This window comes from Crocodylus siamensis, chromosome 3 (assembly GCF_052110815.1).
Source record: "Crocodylus siamensis isolate JL-2025a chromosome 3, ASM5211081v1, whole genome shotgun sequence".
NCBI classification, from domain to species: Eukaryota; Metazoa; Chordata; order Crocodylia; family Crocodylidae; genus Crocodylus; species Crocodylus siamensis.
This window is the reverse complement of record NC_143397.1, coordinates 21,107,597-21,123,838: the sequence shown is the minus strand read 5'-3', so window position 1 is coordinate 21,123,838 and position 16,242 is coordinate 21,107,597. Positions and strand designations below refer to the sequence as shown.

The following is a 16,242-nucleotide window of genomic DNA, read 5'->3' as shown; positions in this document are numbered from 1 at the left end:
GAACCACTTATATTATGGTCATTAATTAGAGTTTGTGCTGTGTATCTTGATAGAGGATGGTTGCAGATGAATTACCATTAGAGAAAATACACTTTTGTCAATACCGTCTAATTTCTAACTGTACAGGAAGCTTGTTCTTTAACTGCTTCCATCTCAGCTGCTAGGCGTCTGGTCTTTGCTGAAGAACTTGCTTTGTCCCTTGTTATTACCAACAATTAAAGGGTCAATTGAGAAGAGGTTAACATGCTGTTTGAGACTTGGGCCATTTTTTCTTTACAATATATTTCATTTTTTCTGGAAATAAGTATTGCAGTCTGTATGAGCAGGCACATTATATATTATATAATAGTAGAGCCAGTGTACAGCATCTTTTATTCTTCTGTAATGCTCATTTTAATCTCAGCAGCTTGGTTTCACACAAAATTTATTTAACAGTTGGAGTTTAACATGGGAGTTATAATAATACTGTACTTTTCCGTTATTGAATGCACCCTACTGGGATAAATTGTAAGTATTCAGAATAATGACCTAGTGGTTAAATAGCTGTTGTTCAACGACTCATTCTTTTTCACTGATCATAGTGGGAAGCAACCCCTGCTGCCTCTTTTATATTGACAGTTTATTCCTTTATGCCCATAGGTGGTGCTGCAGAGCAAGCTGGAAATATAGAAGCTGGAGATGAAATTCTTGCCATTAGTGGAAAGTCATTACTTGGTCTCATGCACTATGATGCCTGGAATATCATTAAATCTGTCCCAGAGGGACCTGTTCAGTTGCTTATCAAGAAGCCTAGAACTTCAGTATGACAGAAGCACTATCAAGAAACACACCTCTTTAAGGCAAAATAGTCACCTGAATGAGCCCTTTCTAAACATACTACCAGCTGTCCTTACATTTTGAAGCTATGTAGAAGTACCTTAATGCACTCCAGTGGAATGCTTAAAGCATCAGAAAAGCAGTATGCAAACATGCAGGGTATTAAAAATATTTATCAAGGATGTAAGAAGCCAGTCTCCAGGAGGATCTTTGTGTCGGGCAGCAGTTCAACAGACATTCAGAATCGTAAAGCAGATTTTGATTAATATTGTGCCTGTTTCTGACATACTTGGTGTTTGCAGATTTGGGGCATAATTCATTTGTTGCTATCCTGTTAACAAGGATGGGCATATATAGACTGTATATCACTTAGCTATAACTTGACTTTAATACGCTTACTTGGGGTCCAGTCTTTATTTGTTAATATAAGAGAATGTCTGGAACAATCTCACTTTATTCTTCTAAATACAGTTTTGCTAAAAATGCATGATGAGAGAGATATAATTTTGCACAACTTTGTAAATCTAAAACAGAATCATTTTATCACAAACCTCAAAATCATTGAAAAAAATATGAACTCACCACAGTTAAATGAGCCCTCAGTGGCATATTATACTGGAAGATCAGACGTATTAAGGCAATAGAACTCTGTGTGCAGACACTTGTTTCAGGAAAGAAAATCTGTCCCGGTTGGCTGGTAATCTGTCTAGGATCAAGGGGATGACAGCAGTTCAGGTTTACAGCTTTAATTAAGGCAGGTATAAAAATTGCAATCAATATTTCAGACTTGGGTTCCTTAAATTAGGCATTTAAATAAAAGTGGGTTGAATGTTTAGGTGCTTAGTACTCACTAACTTCACTGAGTGCTAAGCATCTTTGTAAATCGAGCCACTTTCGTTTAGTTACCCAAAAAAGGACTATGGTTGCCTTACTTTAAACAGTCAAGTCTGAAGATTTAAACACTTAAATCTGAACTGGCTGTACTGGTGACTTTTTTAATCATTCTTTTTTTCCCCTCAAATATTTATTTTTTGATTGTGTGTGTGTGTGTGTGTGTGTGTGTGTTAGTGTTATAAATATGGTTTAGACTGAGTGAGGAATGGGCTGACTGTTGAGGATTTTGATTTGTGGAATTGTAACTTTATATGTATAGAACATAACTCCTTAGATAAAATATTATAGACACAATAATACAGAAATGGCTGCAGTGTCACATGCACTTATCTTGAATTCCTCACCATTCAAAGCATGCACCCCTAGCAGGCCATTTTGCTGTGTGTTATTTATACCGTGCTGTTTTAAGGGAAGAACATGTACAATATAAGAGATTAGAACAGACAATTTATTTCCCCAAGTTTGGGATGACTGAACAACTCATACCAGTGACAAAACAAAAATTGGGTGCCATCCTTAACAGTGAGAAACAAGTTGTTTGTTCCACTGTCCTCAGAAGCTTGTATTTGGACAAAAGATTGGCCTGAAACCTAAGGTCTTATCAACCTTAACTGAAGAGGCATTCAAAATCCAAACCGGGAGCCAATTCAACACCTTGTAAATGGCACTTTTATTGATGAAGGGCCAGGGTCATGGGTGGGTGATATATTTAAAAACTCTGGAGGTGCATTTTGCAGTGGGAGCTGAGCCCTAGATTATACCATAACCCAATTTATTTCTGTTTATTCCAGCAGGTTCTAGTCAGTACTTGTAAACGAGTGAAGCATTTGGGTTCAGTTTGTTTTCCTCACAAGTTGGGTAGAACAAAACTAGTGACATGGGGAAGTAGATACGGTTCTGGGTAGCATCCAAAGATTAGGTGAGCAGAAAAGTTGCACAGAATAAAAATAGAAATAAATATATCTTTGATTTTTTTTTCCCAGTCCCATGAATGTGCGCATATGTGTATCCAAGGAGAGAGGTCTTTATGGTGTTGGTGAAAAATATGCTGGACTTAGCTTTACAGCTGTTTTGCCTACAGAAGCCAGAGGAGGTCTGTGTGAAGTGGCTGCAGAGTTGGATCCACTACGGCTACAAACAGATAAACCATTTTATCCTGGGAAAAGTGAAGGTGTTTAGGTGTCCATTGCCCTGTGACAAATCCCAAAAAGGTTTATGGATAAGAAGTACTAACAATGTCTCTAGGAGCACTGTAAAGTATGCCTATACATTGCATCATCCCTGGATTGCATCCTTGAATTAGTAGCAGAAAAGTGTATTCAGTCCCTCACCAAACCCAGATTAGAAGTGTAATGTGTGTACGTGCCAATTCTGGGATGTTTCTGTTCCAGGACAAATACAGGCACAACTTGTCCAGGGACAAATCGCAAAGTTTGTTCCTAGTCTACTCTGGAAGGGATTCTGGAAGGACAGCCCCCTTCTCTTGCATGATGTTCAGTCATCATCTGTGGGGTCTGCACGGTTACAGATTTCCAGCCACATGGAACTCATTGTGGTCTCAGGGCCTAAATTGGGAGGAAAATTTTTGTTTAATTTATATTTAAAACTGAGAGAGAATAGTTGGTGATAACAATTAAACTGTGAGGCCTTCTTCAGGAATAATCTAACCTAAGATAGTGATAAATAAATAATATGTATTATAAATACATGAATATGCATGTTAAGTTTAATACAGTATAGTGCATACATACCGATATATATACAGTACAGTACTGACATTTTTCTAGTTTAAAATACTAAACTACACTTATGTGTTAAGAAGAACATTTTGTTCCAATTCACCATTTAAGATTTACTAAATTCCAGACCAGGAAGTATACGGATCCCACACTCCTAAATAAGTGTGAACACAAATAGGACGACCTTTTAAATCTTGTGCATTAAACTTAAAGACTTTGAAGTTTGTCCTGAAAATGACACATGGTAAATAATAGAATTTTTCAGACACTTATTTGCTGGTACTATTCATTTTGAGTGGTTTTGGAAAACTTTCATTTTCACTAAATTAATACCATACAGTTGCTTATTCATAGGCACTTAAAGATGTATGTGGCGGGCAAATATTAATAGCAAAAGTAAGTGGGAATTTCTGTGTTTGTGATAGAATACTGAATATAATTTGAAGGAACGATGAAATTTTAATATTTAAATATATGATGGCCCATTAACATGTTCTAGATAGATACCAACGTCTAGTGATGTGTATTTTTTGTTTTGATGTAGTAATTACTTTTTAACCCTGACTTATTAGATTATGTGATCATTTTTCCTGCCAAAAATGTGATTTCTTAGGTAATAGGAAATGGAAGATCTCACTGATGATATTACCAGAGCTGAAATTATTCCAATAACATTTCTGGGCAAATGTATTGAAGTAATATTCCCCATGAATTCCTATGTCCCATAATATGAAATTTGCTTTGGTAAGGCAAGAGTGGAGAAAACTGTCAGATATAATGAACTTCTGCCCAGCAGCTGGTAAAAATAAAGTTCTGCAATTGTCTGAATGTAGAATAAGAATATATGAATGGTTTTATGTTGGAAAACGTGGAATTATAAGGTATTTAAGTGTTTCAAAGAAAACGGACAGAACAGGTAACAGGCAGGCACTACAGCATATAGGGCTCTATTCAATTCACAGTTTTTGTGGAAACTGTGAAAAAGGTGGTTTCTGCCATCATCATGAAAACTGGCATCCTCCCTCTGCTCCTGATTGACCAAGAGGGCTGCCTTGTGTGCGGCCCCACCCCTCTCTGCCACTGGGCAGCAAGGGATGGGTCTGCATAAAGGGCAGGCTTCTCAGCCAGTCAATAGCGAGGGGCAGGGCCACCGGGGCCCCTCCACCAGTCACCACAAGGGTCTCCCTGCAAAAAGACCGCAAAAATGGTGCTGGGTGCTGGAAGTGGTCTGCAATTTTTACTTCTCCTTCATGTGCTTTAAGTAGATCCCTACCTATGACTAGTCTCTAAGAGTAGTTGACTTGACTGTACTTTTCTTTTTCAAAGTCTGGTTTTTTTTCTATTTTCAGCTAGAAACTATGTTACTCATTTAGGAACATGGTGATGCTAAAAGGAACCATGAAGATTCCTTGAGTAGCTTTGCTGTCACAGCCACAGATGCCCCTAGCTATTCTATTTATCCATGAAGTCGGAAAGGGTTTTGGAGAGCCCTAGATTCTCTGGGCCACCTTCTGGTCTCAGACCGGTGTTAATTCAGGATATCTCTTTTGAAGGCAGGAGAGGTTTTCACCAATGGGGAGCTAGTGTGAGAGCAGAATTGGCCCCAACGTGTGTGTCCGTCCAGCTGTAAGATAAAGAATGGGACCATAGGATTCAAAGATTCAATGTGTGTATGATCAAGGAACCAAGCCCCTCCCCTGCAGCTGAGCACTAACGAGTGAGGAAAGATTCAGAATGCTCCCAAGGCCTCACTCTCACGGATGATCTTGATCTTGGCTAATTGAAAGCCTGTCCCCAAGCTGCTGCATCTGTATACAGGTAATAGTCACCTCAGTGTTACTTAAGCCCTAATGCAGGGCATACAGCTCCACCTAAGAAAGTAAGTGTGTTAAGAGTCAGGATGCCCAAGCAGCTCTTCATTATGGATTATGGATAATGAAGAGAGGGAGGCTGGTGTTCAGAACAGGCCAGCTTTTCTTCTGCATAAAACCTAACATCTGTTACCTTCTAGGCCCCAAGCAGCTCAGGAAGGTGAACATGCTGGATTTTGATTTGGCCTGGGCTCTGGGCATTATAATAGCCTGAAGTCCTTATGCATGAAATGTTCCCATTTAGAGGCAGTGGGGATTGCACCTGTATTAAAGACTGCAGGATCGGGCCTAAATTTAGGAAGAGCCAATATGTTTGGTTATTTTCATCCTAAAATGTCCTTTCAGGGGCTATTAAGTATTAGGATAATTTTGAGTGATTGGGGTTTCTAATATTATTCAAGTAGAGTTAGCCCTCATAAGTGACAGCTGTTTCTTTTTAAATTCCTGATGAATTATTCACAGCCAGGTTTTGGACTGTTTACCTGTTCATGCATTTTAGGATATGTAAATGTACACATGAAAATATTGATGGGAATTGGACTAGATCAGGTGAGAATTTGGAATCCCACTTTAGTTACGTTTTGTATGTTAAGCTGATATGTTATTGTATGATATTGTATATGTACACTTTTATTTATATAAATATAACTTCTTTTATTGAAAAACCTTCAAAATGCCTTGTATATTATAAAAAAGTGAGTGCAATAATATGGAATAGACTGTACATTTGCCAAAGTTACTTTGTCTCTGTTATGTAAATCTGTATCCCCGTAAACTTTGTCTTTCAGTGGTTTTGAAAAATAAATGGTATACTTCGTACCTCTCTAGATTTCCATTTCCACAACAGTTCTCCATTTGAACCTTTAGAAGCATTCATGGAAGTAAGTTGTTTTTGTTTTTTGTTTTTTTTTTCCTGAAAAGCACAACCAAAACTCATGACATCTAAAAATGTCAAAGTATATATCTGAGCTAAAAACAGGCTTAGAGTTCTCATCAGTGGGAGTCAGGTTGCCAGCTAGTTGCTATATAAATGTTACATTATAAAGGGCTCCTTACAGCATCTATCTGGAATATAAGATGGAGTTTTTAAGCATTTCTGCACAGAAAATGCAAATATGCAAGTAAAACCCAAGTTTCCTTGTTATCACTAATAACTGATGCTTCTCTGGAATTTTGCACTAGTGATCAATTCTGAATTTTCCAACCTGCTTAAAAAATAGAAAAGTTCCTAGTCTCTGTGATAGACTGTATATCTAATGCAGAATGCTTCCTATGCATGGAAGCTTGATGTAATAGCATCCAATCCTATATTACAGATCATTCCACAAATAAAAAGACTTGTTCCATACTGGTAAACAAATCCCGAGTGTACTAAAGTCAATAGGACCTGGACCCTAAAATTTTAATCATATAAAACTCATTTTGTCAATCATTAGTCTCTTCTCTGTCCATTGAGAGTCTGCCCATGGTTGGTGAGACAGCCTGCTATTGGGAACTGGCTTTCTGTACTTCACTTCATTAATTTCTTCATTTACTAAATCATCCTGTAAAACACATGATTCTCCATCAGCCAAGCTGCTTCATTTCTTCTTCCTCTTTTTGGATTCACGAGTAAGCATTTTTATTCAGTTACCGTAAGTTTTTAAAACAGTGCTTTCCCATAACTAGGAAGAACTAGTCCTAAGCCCCGGTACCTTTTCTAAAGCCAAGTTGAATTTTACATAGAAAACTTGCATTGAGCAATTTTGTTGCCCATGGAGCATGCAGCCTCCCCATCCCAAATGGCAGCACTCCTTGGAGCACTGAAAACTTGCAAGCAAATTTGTTAATGAATTTAGGGATAAAAAAGTAGTTAAACCATGGCAGTGTTAGAGCAATGTTGTAGCTGCAGTGGTCTAGGTATTATGTGAGAAGCAAGGATTTCTTTGGGTGGTATCTTTTATTGACCTGAAGAAGAATGTCTTGCATTTGAAAGCTTGTTTAACTCTATCCCAACTATGCAGTTGGTACAATAAAAGATATCATTGACAGAAATCCTGAAGCTAGTTCTCTGCATCGTGTCCTTTTCAATCCCATGAATGATCTTAAAGGAATTTCACAGTTTGCATAACATAGCTTGTCTACTCAGACTTCACTGTGGTATGTTTGGAGAAGATTCATTGATGTGTGTGATTTAGCCTTCGCTTTCTTGTAATTTCTTTTGTGTTTGGGAATTTATATTACATTATTATTATGAAGCATTTGGGATCTGTTCTTGTTGAAGTCAGTAGGGAGAACTCCAGTTCATCCATTGGAACTATAGTATGCAGAATACTTGTGCAGGTAATGGATGAAGCTATGCAAAATAAAGTTATGTCACTTCTGACAATTCATAAGCTGAAAAACACTAATACTTACAAAATGGAAATGGAGAGCATCTTGACCCAAGAGAAATACTTTGTTTATCCTTATAACCTATTCATTTGAGGAAATGCATTCACAAACATCAGTTCTTCTATGTCTAGAATATATTCCAGAAAGTTCGTAGGAAACTTTATCCAGGAATGTCAGCTTTCTGGTTGTAGTGTTTCAACCCATCCTTGGAAAATCTGGTACCATGTGGTCCCTAAAAAAGTGTGAGTGAAATAATTTTTCATTCATGGAAGGCAGAAACACATGTATCCAGAGGGTTGTATTCACTCTCTACCAGTTTGATGACAACGTGATACAAAAGAAGTGATGTCCCAGACAAGCCCAGACAAGACATTACAAATATATGGGCTGTGGTCGGCTCCCCAAAGAACAACTTCAAAAATGAAGTCTCCACCCTAGGAATGTTCCAAATCCAGAGCTGGATCTGAATTTTATAGTATCAAGCCATCTCTGCTAAAAAGTGGCCTCACTATATGATCTCCTGAATCTCAAGGACTTCACACCATTTTCCAAGCAACATGTGTTCTGCAAACAGCTTGGCAGGTAGGACAGAGGTCAGGAAAACAGATCTTACGATGATAGGCTGAGAGACATGGGACTCTTTAGCCTGGAAAAGCGTAGGCTCGGTTCTTTATTCACATCTAATGGCGTCAACGGGGCTGTGATCTGAGAACAGTGATTTAAGTGAGTAGTTGTTCTTCTCAAAGATGGCTCCAATTCAAAGATTTCCAAAGTGTCCCTGGATGCTATAAGCAGCCTTCCCCACAGAGGAGCAGGTGCCTTGTATTCACATGCCTCTTAGTCTTACTCAACTGCACCAGCCTCACCATAGTTGAGGCTGCTCAGTAGGCATCTTAGCTCACTGGTGAGTGTATCCTGAGGCTGGTGTAATGGCCTCCAATGAGGCCAACCCTACTAGCTGTTTGGAGGGAGAGGAGCCATGCTCTCTGGGAGTCTCCTGAGTCAAGGGTTTCAGGGGCTTTTAGGAGACCAACTATACCTGGTCATTCGATGAGGCTGTAGTGTACGAGGCAGCCCAGGCACAATATGACACTAAAAGGGAGAAGTGGTTTTAGCATGTGAGGGCAGAGACTCAAGTTCCTTCTTACAGCACCCTCTGAGCCACCTGTTTGGTTTCTCCAACACTGTTTGCTTTTTATACTATGATCTATGATTGTGAAATTTTCTTCTGCTAGCATTGGAGCAAATTGCTTTCTGCACCATAACAGTGACTGGCCTGGTTACTGCATCATTGCAAAAGTCCTATAGATCCAGGAGTCTAATATTTGTGAAGGAAAGCAGTGCGTTCCTGGTGGTATCTGCAGAAAGTGAGACTTACTGCAGAGGGGAGAGAAATTTTGTGAGTTAGGATTGTGAAGAATGGAGCCTAAAACGTTCTAAAATGATGCATCGATTGGCCACCTCATGTTTGATGTGGGTTGGTATGTTAATTTTAATTGGCATTGTATAGGAAAATTAGGCCATCTGTTATGAACTGACAGCTAAAAGGGGGCAGCAGCTGCTAGCTGGTCTAAGACTCTGCCCATCAGGGTATTTCTACCATTGATGGATAGAGGTTTCTTCTGACAACTGTTTTCTTCTCTAGTATGCAAAATGCTGTTGTGAAAGAGACGGCAGTGGGCAGCATTTGAGTAGTGAGAGAGGCAAAAATTGTGACAATCCTGCCTGCTCCTATACAGCAGCTCCCCAGCCTGGTTCCTCAGAGCAGCATTGGCTGGGCTTGTATCTTCAGTACTGCAAAGTGTTTTGGGGCTGTATTTCATAGATTTCATAGACATTAGGGCTGGAAGGGACCTCGGGAGATCGAGTCCAGCCCCCTGCCCAAAGGGCAGGAAGTCAGCTGGGGTCATAGGATCCCAGCAAGATAAGCATCCAATTTACTCTTGAAGGTGTTCAGTGTAGGTGCTTGAACCACCTCCACTGGCAGACTGTTCCAGACCTTGGGGGCTCGGACAGTAAAGAAATTCTTCCTTACTGCCTGAAATGGTCTTGCAGGAGTTTGTGACCGTTCAACCTCGTCATCCCTTGGGGCATTCTGGTGAACAAACGTTCCCCCAGATCCTGGTGGCCACCCCTGATAAACTTATAGGTGGCCATCAGATCACCCCTGAGCCTGCGCTTTTCCAGGCTAAAGAGTCCCATGTCTCTCAGCCTGTCATCGTAAGATCTGTTTTCCTGACCTCTGATCATGCGCGTGGCTCTCCTCTGGACTCTCTCAAGCTTCTCCACATCCTTTTTGAATTGTGGAGCCCAAAACTGGACGCAGTACTCCAGCTGCGGCCTCACCAAGGCCGTGTACAAGGGGAGAATGACGTCCCAGGATTTGCTCGAGAAGCATCTATGGATGCAAGCCAGCGTTTTGGTCGCTTTACTAGCCGCAGCATTGCATTGGAGGCTCATGTTCATCTTGTGGTCAACGATGACCCCCAAGTCTCTTTCTTCTGTAGTGCTATCCAATGTAGCACTGCCGAGCCTATAAAGATGCTGCAGGTTTTTCCTCCCAAGGTGGAGAACCTTGCATTTTTCCCCTTAAACTACACTTTCCATCCAATTTCACTTGGCACAAGAGAAAAACCATGGAAGACAGACCAGTGCATGTACAAAGACATGACAGCACCACAGAAGCTGCCACACTGAGGCCATTTACTTTCATTTTCTTAAGTGCTTCTGGCAAGTGGCACGTGAGCAGGAAAAAGTCCCTAGCGCTCTGCCTTTTCCAGCAGAATGACTCAGCATCAGATCACAAGATGCCAGGGCTGGTGTCTCAGCTTTTGTTTTTGTGTTGGTTTCTTTTTCGGGGGCTTCCCATGTTTCCCATCGCCCTTCCTTTCCCAGAGGAGTTTTAGTTTTACCTTTAGGTCCACTATCCTTTCTCTTGGTTTGGGCCCTACTGTTTCCCTGCCCATAACAAGCAACTGCAATGAAAACCAATAGTAGTAGTTGTCATGGTAGTGTCCAAGTGCCAACAAAGCAAGGGCTCTTACCAAGCTAGGTACTGTGTCCACATGGAGTAGGGAAAGCAGACACAGTGTGGGAGATGGTGTAACAGTGTAAGGGCAGTAGACAATGTAAATGTCTCTATTTTCTTTGAGGGTGAGGGAGAGAATGAATTGAAGATCAGAAAAATGGAGAGAGGAGCCAATGACTGAAAGAGCCAGGTGAGGGGGCAGGACAAGGGGCAGGTGCAAAATGAAGCAGAGGCGAGGAGATTGAGAGGGAAGAGCAAACTACCAACTAGCACAGGACAGATAGTCCTGTCAGAAGTGTAGACAGTTGTCTGAATGGCCAGAGTCCTTGTTTCAGTGGCTTTTCCTACAAGCTGGCATCTTTGGCTGGCTACTGTGTACAGTATTTCCCCTAAGCCACATGGTGCGGGGATGAGGAGATGGTAGGCAGTGGCACTGCAGAGTCTGGAGAGTCTCCATGTGCTCTTCTGGGCTTTGAGGTGGTCCAGGCAGGTGCGGGTTGACCCAAGAGGGCTCCGTTTCACCCTGCACCATTGCTGCTCTTACACAGCTGTGATGGGAGGGAGACTCCCTTCTGAGCACAGACTCCCTCACCAAGCCCACAGCCCCATCACCATGTGTGAGGTGTAAGAGAGGAGGAGAGGAAAGGAATGGTCTGAGGGAAAAGCATAGCTGTGAGAAAGGGATTGAGAACAGGCCCTCGGTACTAGGAACGACTCATTTGCTGCGCCGCAGCCAAGATATAATGGGGAAGTGAGCTGTGCGGGAGACTTGTGGCTTCATCTGTTGTTGACAATGGTGCAGGGAGCAGAGCTTCCTGGACGTCAGTCTCCTGCTGTGCTTCCTGACCGTGGGACCGACTGCTAAAGCATCCCAGCCCAGGATGACAGCTACTTGTACATCTCCCTGTGCTGCTGCGAACCAGCTGCTCTCAACAGCCACCAAACCCAGAAGCTCCTACCCAGCTGCTTGCCCTCTGCCTGGGAACTCAACACCCCGGCTCAAGACGTTGGCAATTTATTTTTTGTCCCATCCACTACAAGCAGCAAAGCCAGTGCTGCCAAACAGTAGTCCAACAGCCATGTGCTTTCCCTCCCCAAGTCTAACCCTGTCACACAGCGGGAAGGCCTAGAAGCACTGCAGGCAATTCAAGCTCTGTTCCCAGCAGGGTGAAGTCATCTGGGATTTCTGCTTCCTGAAGCTAACAGCACCACTCCTAAAGGAAGAAACATCCCACCCACATAGCCTGGCCTTTGGCCAAATGGAGTGATGATTCCTTCAGCACCTGCTGCTCGGTATCTAATTTCCCATTCCCAGGCAGGCTGATCAAAATAGTTGCTGTCCTCCACTTAGCCACATGCTCTCAAAACACACAACTCTGCAAAATAACTTACAAATTATTAGACTGTTTCACAGCATTAAAAAAAAATAATGAATATAAAATGATTGCTTCCTCCAATACTTCTATGGTGCAAACATATATCCTGTTCTGAAATACGACACCTATACATCGATCTATCTCAGTAGTTTTAACCGTTTTAGTCTCAAGGCACCCCTTGGAAAATGCCAGCTCTTATTTTTTCATTTATTTTTTGACTACAAAAAAAATAATAGAGCAATTCTTCTCTTGAGGAGACTGCAGAAAGACCACAGCAGGTCAGAATGTCTGACGCTCTGAATTCCTGCTTGAAATCTCTGGGTTTATCTTGTGAATCAAGATTGCACACTGTATGGCTTCCTGTGGCACCAGTGAAAGGACACCCCAGAGCAACATGGCACCTTGTTGAAAAATTATTGATTGGGCTCATACCCATCACTGCAGCCACTGGTCTGACCAGACAGACAGTATCCAGGTTGTAGCCGTATTGGCCTAAAGGCAAAGGAATCGGAACTCATGGCAGAGGTGATATCTTTTATTAGACCAACTAGATTTTTGCAAAAAAAACAAGTTCTTTGCAAGCTTTAGGGGAAAAAAAAGATTTTCTTCTATGCCTGAAGAAGGGTGCTTGTGCCTGAAAACCGTTTTTTTCCCCAAAAATCTAGTTGGCCTAATAAGAGATATCACCTCTACCACAAAGTTCGTATTTCAGAAGTAAGGGCATTTCTAAAGTGAGGCAAACCATAAGTCAAACCTCCCTGTTTTGTTTTTGCTGTATAAATGGACAAGGATGAATCATTCTGATGTAAGTGTTGCTCAGTTCAAAAATATCCCCAACCACTACTGCCTCTGGGCTTTTTCCTACTGTTGATAAATACCATCATCTTGCTCTGTTGTCTAGTTCAGCTGCTGATCTGAGGAAAAGCATAACAAAGGACTTACTTCCTTAGTTGAGGATATGAGGGCCTCTGACCTTTGGGGGTTTGCTCCTGGAGTCACCATTGAGGAATGATATGAAGTCCCATTTTTGTTCTTGAAGGCCAAGGGATTGCTCTGGTTTCATGCAGGTGCCACAGAGGGCAGAACTGTGGTAGGCCTCAAGCAGATGTGTCAGGGTAGAGAAAGGATGCAAGGTCTCACTCCTATTTGTCAGGTATAGACAAGGTCAAAGGCAGCAGTGATGTATAATGTGTTTGCAATACAAAGCTCAGGTGATCAGTGCTACTAAATTCTTCCCCTGAGCAAGTGGGGCATGAAATAACAATGGAGATAGAAGATGAAGAACAATAAGGACATTGCTTAAGATCAAGGAGACAAATTCAAATCTGCCACAGACTTCCTAGTAAAATTGGGCAAATCACTTAGGCCTTGAGCCACAAAGCATTATATGTACTCCACCACCAACCATCTCCACACACAACTTTTAGGTGCTTGGCTCTTTGGAGCCAATAGCCCTAAGCCAGGTGCCCCTAAGCTGGCTACACACTGCTGGTTAGCCCACATCCGCCACCTGTCTACATTCAAACCTTTACGCTTGCCCCCTGACCGCAGTCCAACATGACCTGGGAAACTCTGCTGAACTTCAGCACTTGAGATCATCCCTGCCCCATTATCTGCTCCTCCCAGCAGTGTGATTGACTGCTGCCCCTTCCACAGCCTGCTTTGTGTCTCTACTGCCCATAATTACAGCCATGCTGACAAGGAGAGACAAGTCCATTTGCAGAGTGCTTCCTAGAAGGGCTGTACTTGAGGAACCTGAAGAGGACGGTGTAAGGTTTTGATGTGGGATGTAACGTAAGACACTGTTGCTTGGACTGATTGGGGATGGTGACCCTTAGCATCAGCCTGAAAAAATTTTTCTGGAGACAATGAATGAAGGCTCCAAAGCCAGGATGATGAGTGGGGGATTACCTAGCTGGCCAGCTGGGATATGCTAAAGGGGTTTGTCTCAAATTCCACTGCTCTCTGAGGCTTCGGTGCCTATTTATCACTACCATGGGTCATTCCACCCAATTAAGTGTCATGGCTCTGAAATCTTTGCCCTCTGTTTGGGAAAATTGGAGCAGTCGGTCCTTTCTTTTGGTGAAGAGTCAGTGGTGCTCCACCCTGTGGGTATAACACTTACAGGATACGGACTCTCGTCTTCAATCCCTTCCTCAGCCTGATGGGATTGTAATCCCCATCCTCCAGGTGAGTCCCCTGGTCACGACCATACAGGCTAGCCTCCTACACAGGACACTTGGGTCAGTAGAAAATAATTTGAGAGTCCCTTAGACCAGGATAAAGCAGTCAGCTGGGATGGGGGGATTTGGGTTCTGCCCCTTACTCCAAAGACTGTTTATATAATAGCATTAAATGGTCCTTGGTTAAAATACAAAAAAAGTTCTGGGAGTGGGACCCGGAACCCAGGACTCTTCCTTCCCCATAGTATTTGTATTAACTTTTTTTAGCCCCTTCTCTTGTAAAAGGCCTCTTTTCTTGTAATAGATGCAATGTATATATTGTACAGTGATGCAAATATTGTTCCACATGACCCCAGCTAAAGCCAGTTTGCTCAGGGGACTTACTCTGACAAAACAAGTAACAATGGTTTCAAGTTGTAGCAAGGGAAGTTTAGGTTAGATATTAGGAAAAAAATTCTCATTAGGAGGGTAATAAAACACTGAAATGGGTTACTCAGAGAGGTTGTGGAATTGCCATCCTTGGAGGTTATCACCTGGCTAGACAAAGCCTTGGGTGGCATGATCTAGTTGGGGATGGTCCTGCCTGGAGCAAGGTGCTGGGCTAGATGACCACCTGAGGTCCCTCCTAACCCTCATTTTCTATGATTCTATGTTTGTAGTAATTGCACAAGGCATAAATACAGCCAAGAAAAGTCACTGTTGGATGTTTTATAAGATTTTGTCTGCTCAGTTGACCGTAATTTTTTTCTATGGTATCTTAGGAGTTTATCAGCGAGTTTCTATTTGCATAGCATATGAGCCATTTTCTGAACGATGTATTGTCAAAACAGGACACAGTAATTGGTTTCACTTATCACCTTGTCAGAGCTGGGTCCTGTTTACAGTCCAAAGGATATAATAGTGTATAAAAACAAAGGCCCTGCTTTATTTTTGACCGAGTTAGAGCGCCGTGGTTTATCGTGTTCAACAACTGTTGCTCAGAGATGTAACGAGAAATGTTGGCACCCTTGGCAGGGATGCCTGAGAGAAGAGGGAGGGAGTGCTGAGAGCCAGAGGTGGGGAGTGCAGATCCCTGAATTTACTGCTGTTGGCTTTGCACAGATTGCAATTACTGAGGTCAGCAATTTCTGGGGTCTACTATTTTGGTGCCGCCTCTAAATTGGTGTCAGGCCTGTGCCCTACTTGCCCCCCATTCCCCCTACACCCCAGTTACACTACTGCCATTGACAGATACACAACTGAACAACACCTCTAAGTTACAGAAAACACAGGCAAACAACAATCTACTTCCCCGCAGTCCAGCGCGGGTGTTGAGGCAGAGCAGTTACGACGTCCCTACTATCCACCAGAAGGTATGAGCGCGAGCCTCCCTCTGGCTCCCAGTGAAGGCTGCCTGGCTTTACAGATGGTACCTGCTCATTTGTGCTGGGGAGCTAGAGGAGTGGCAAGATGAGATGCCAGGCATCTTGTGTGGTGGTGGCTAGAAACACTGGCATGCCTCATCCACAGTAGGCTGATGGGCTGTCCACACCCTTTTGACCTTTTCAGGCATACTATAATTATTCCTACTTTAGGTTCCTTGTCTTGCTAGCTCCAGCAGAGATAATCATTATAATAGTGTTTCTTTCCAGTCTGCTAAAAAAAAAAAATCACTTTGTTAAAATCATTTGGGAGAGCCGATGCATGTGTTCATCTGGTATCAACCATGGCACATGCCTAAGTGTATGACTCTGTCAGTCTCGTTTTCACATGAGCAGCCGGGGCTGAACGTGACTGTCGTGCACGTGTCGGTCTGCCAGGTATCTATGGTTCCCTGCCTAATGAGACCAGACATTGGGCTGAGCAGGTCCCGCTGCCTGTGTTTGTTTCTGTCTGCCCCGTGTCACTCCCTTTGTCAGGTTTGATTGTTATGGGTACAGCAGACTCCCATGCTCCTTTGACAGAAATGTCTGTAGCTTGTTG

The 16,242-nt window shown here is 42.4% G+C and overlaps 1 protein-coding gene across 5 annotated transcripts in view; it reads left to right on the top strand.

The window, feature by feature from the left end:
* PDZD2 (PDZ domain containing 2) overlaps positions 1-6,325 on the top strand; it is a 325,800-nt gene extending 319,475 nt beyond the window's left edge. For all 5 annotated transcript variants that reach the window (XM_090037894.1, XM_090037897.1, XM_090037895.1 and 2 more), the window contains one exon: positions 640-6,325. In XM_090037894.1, the coding sequence (XP_089894020.1) occupies positions 640-806 (167 nt within the window). In that variant the 3' untranslated portion in view covers positions 807-6,325. The remainder of the gene's footprint in view (positions 1-639) is intronic.
* The last annotated feature ends 9,917 nt before the right edge of the window (positions 6,326-16,242 follow it).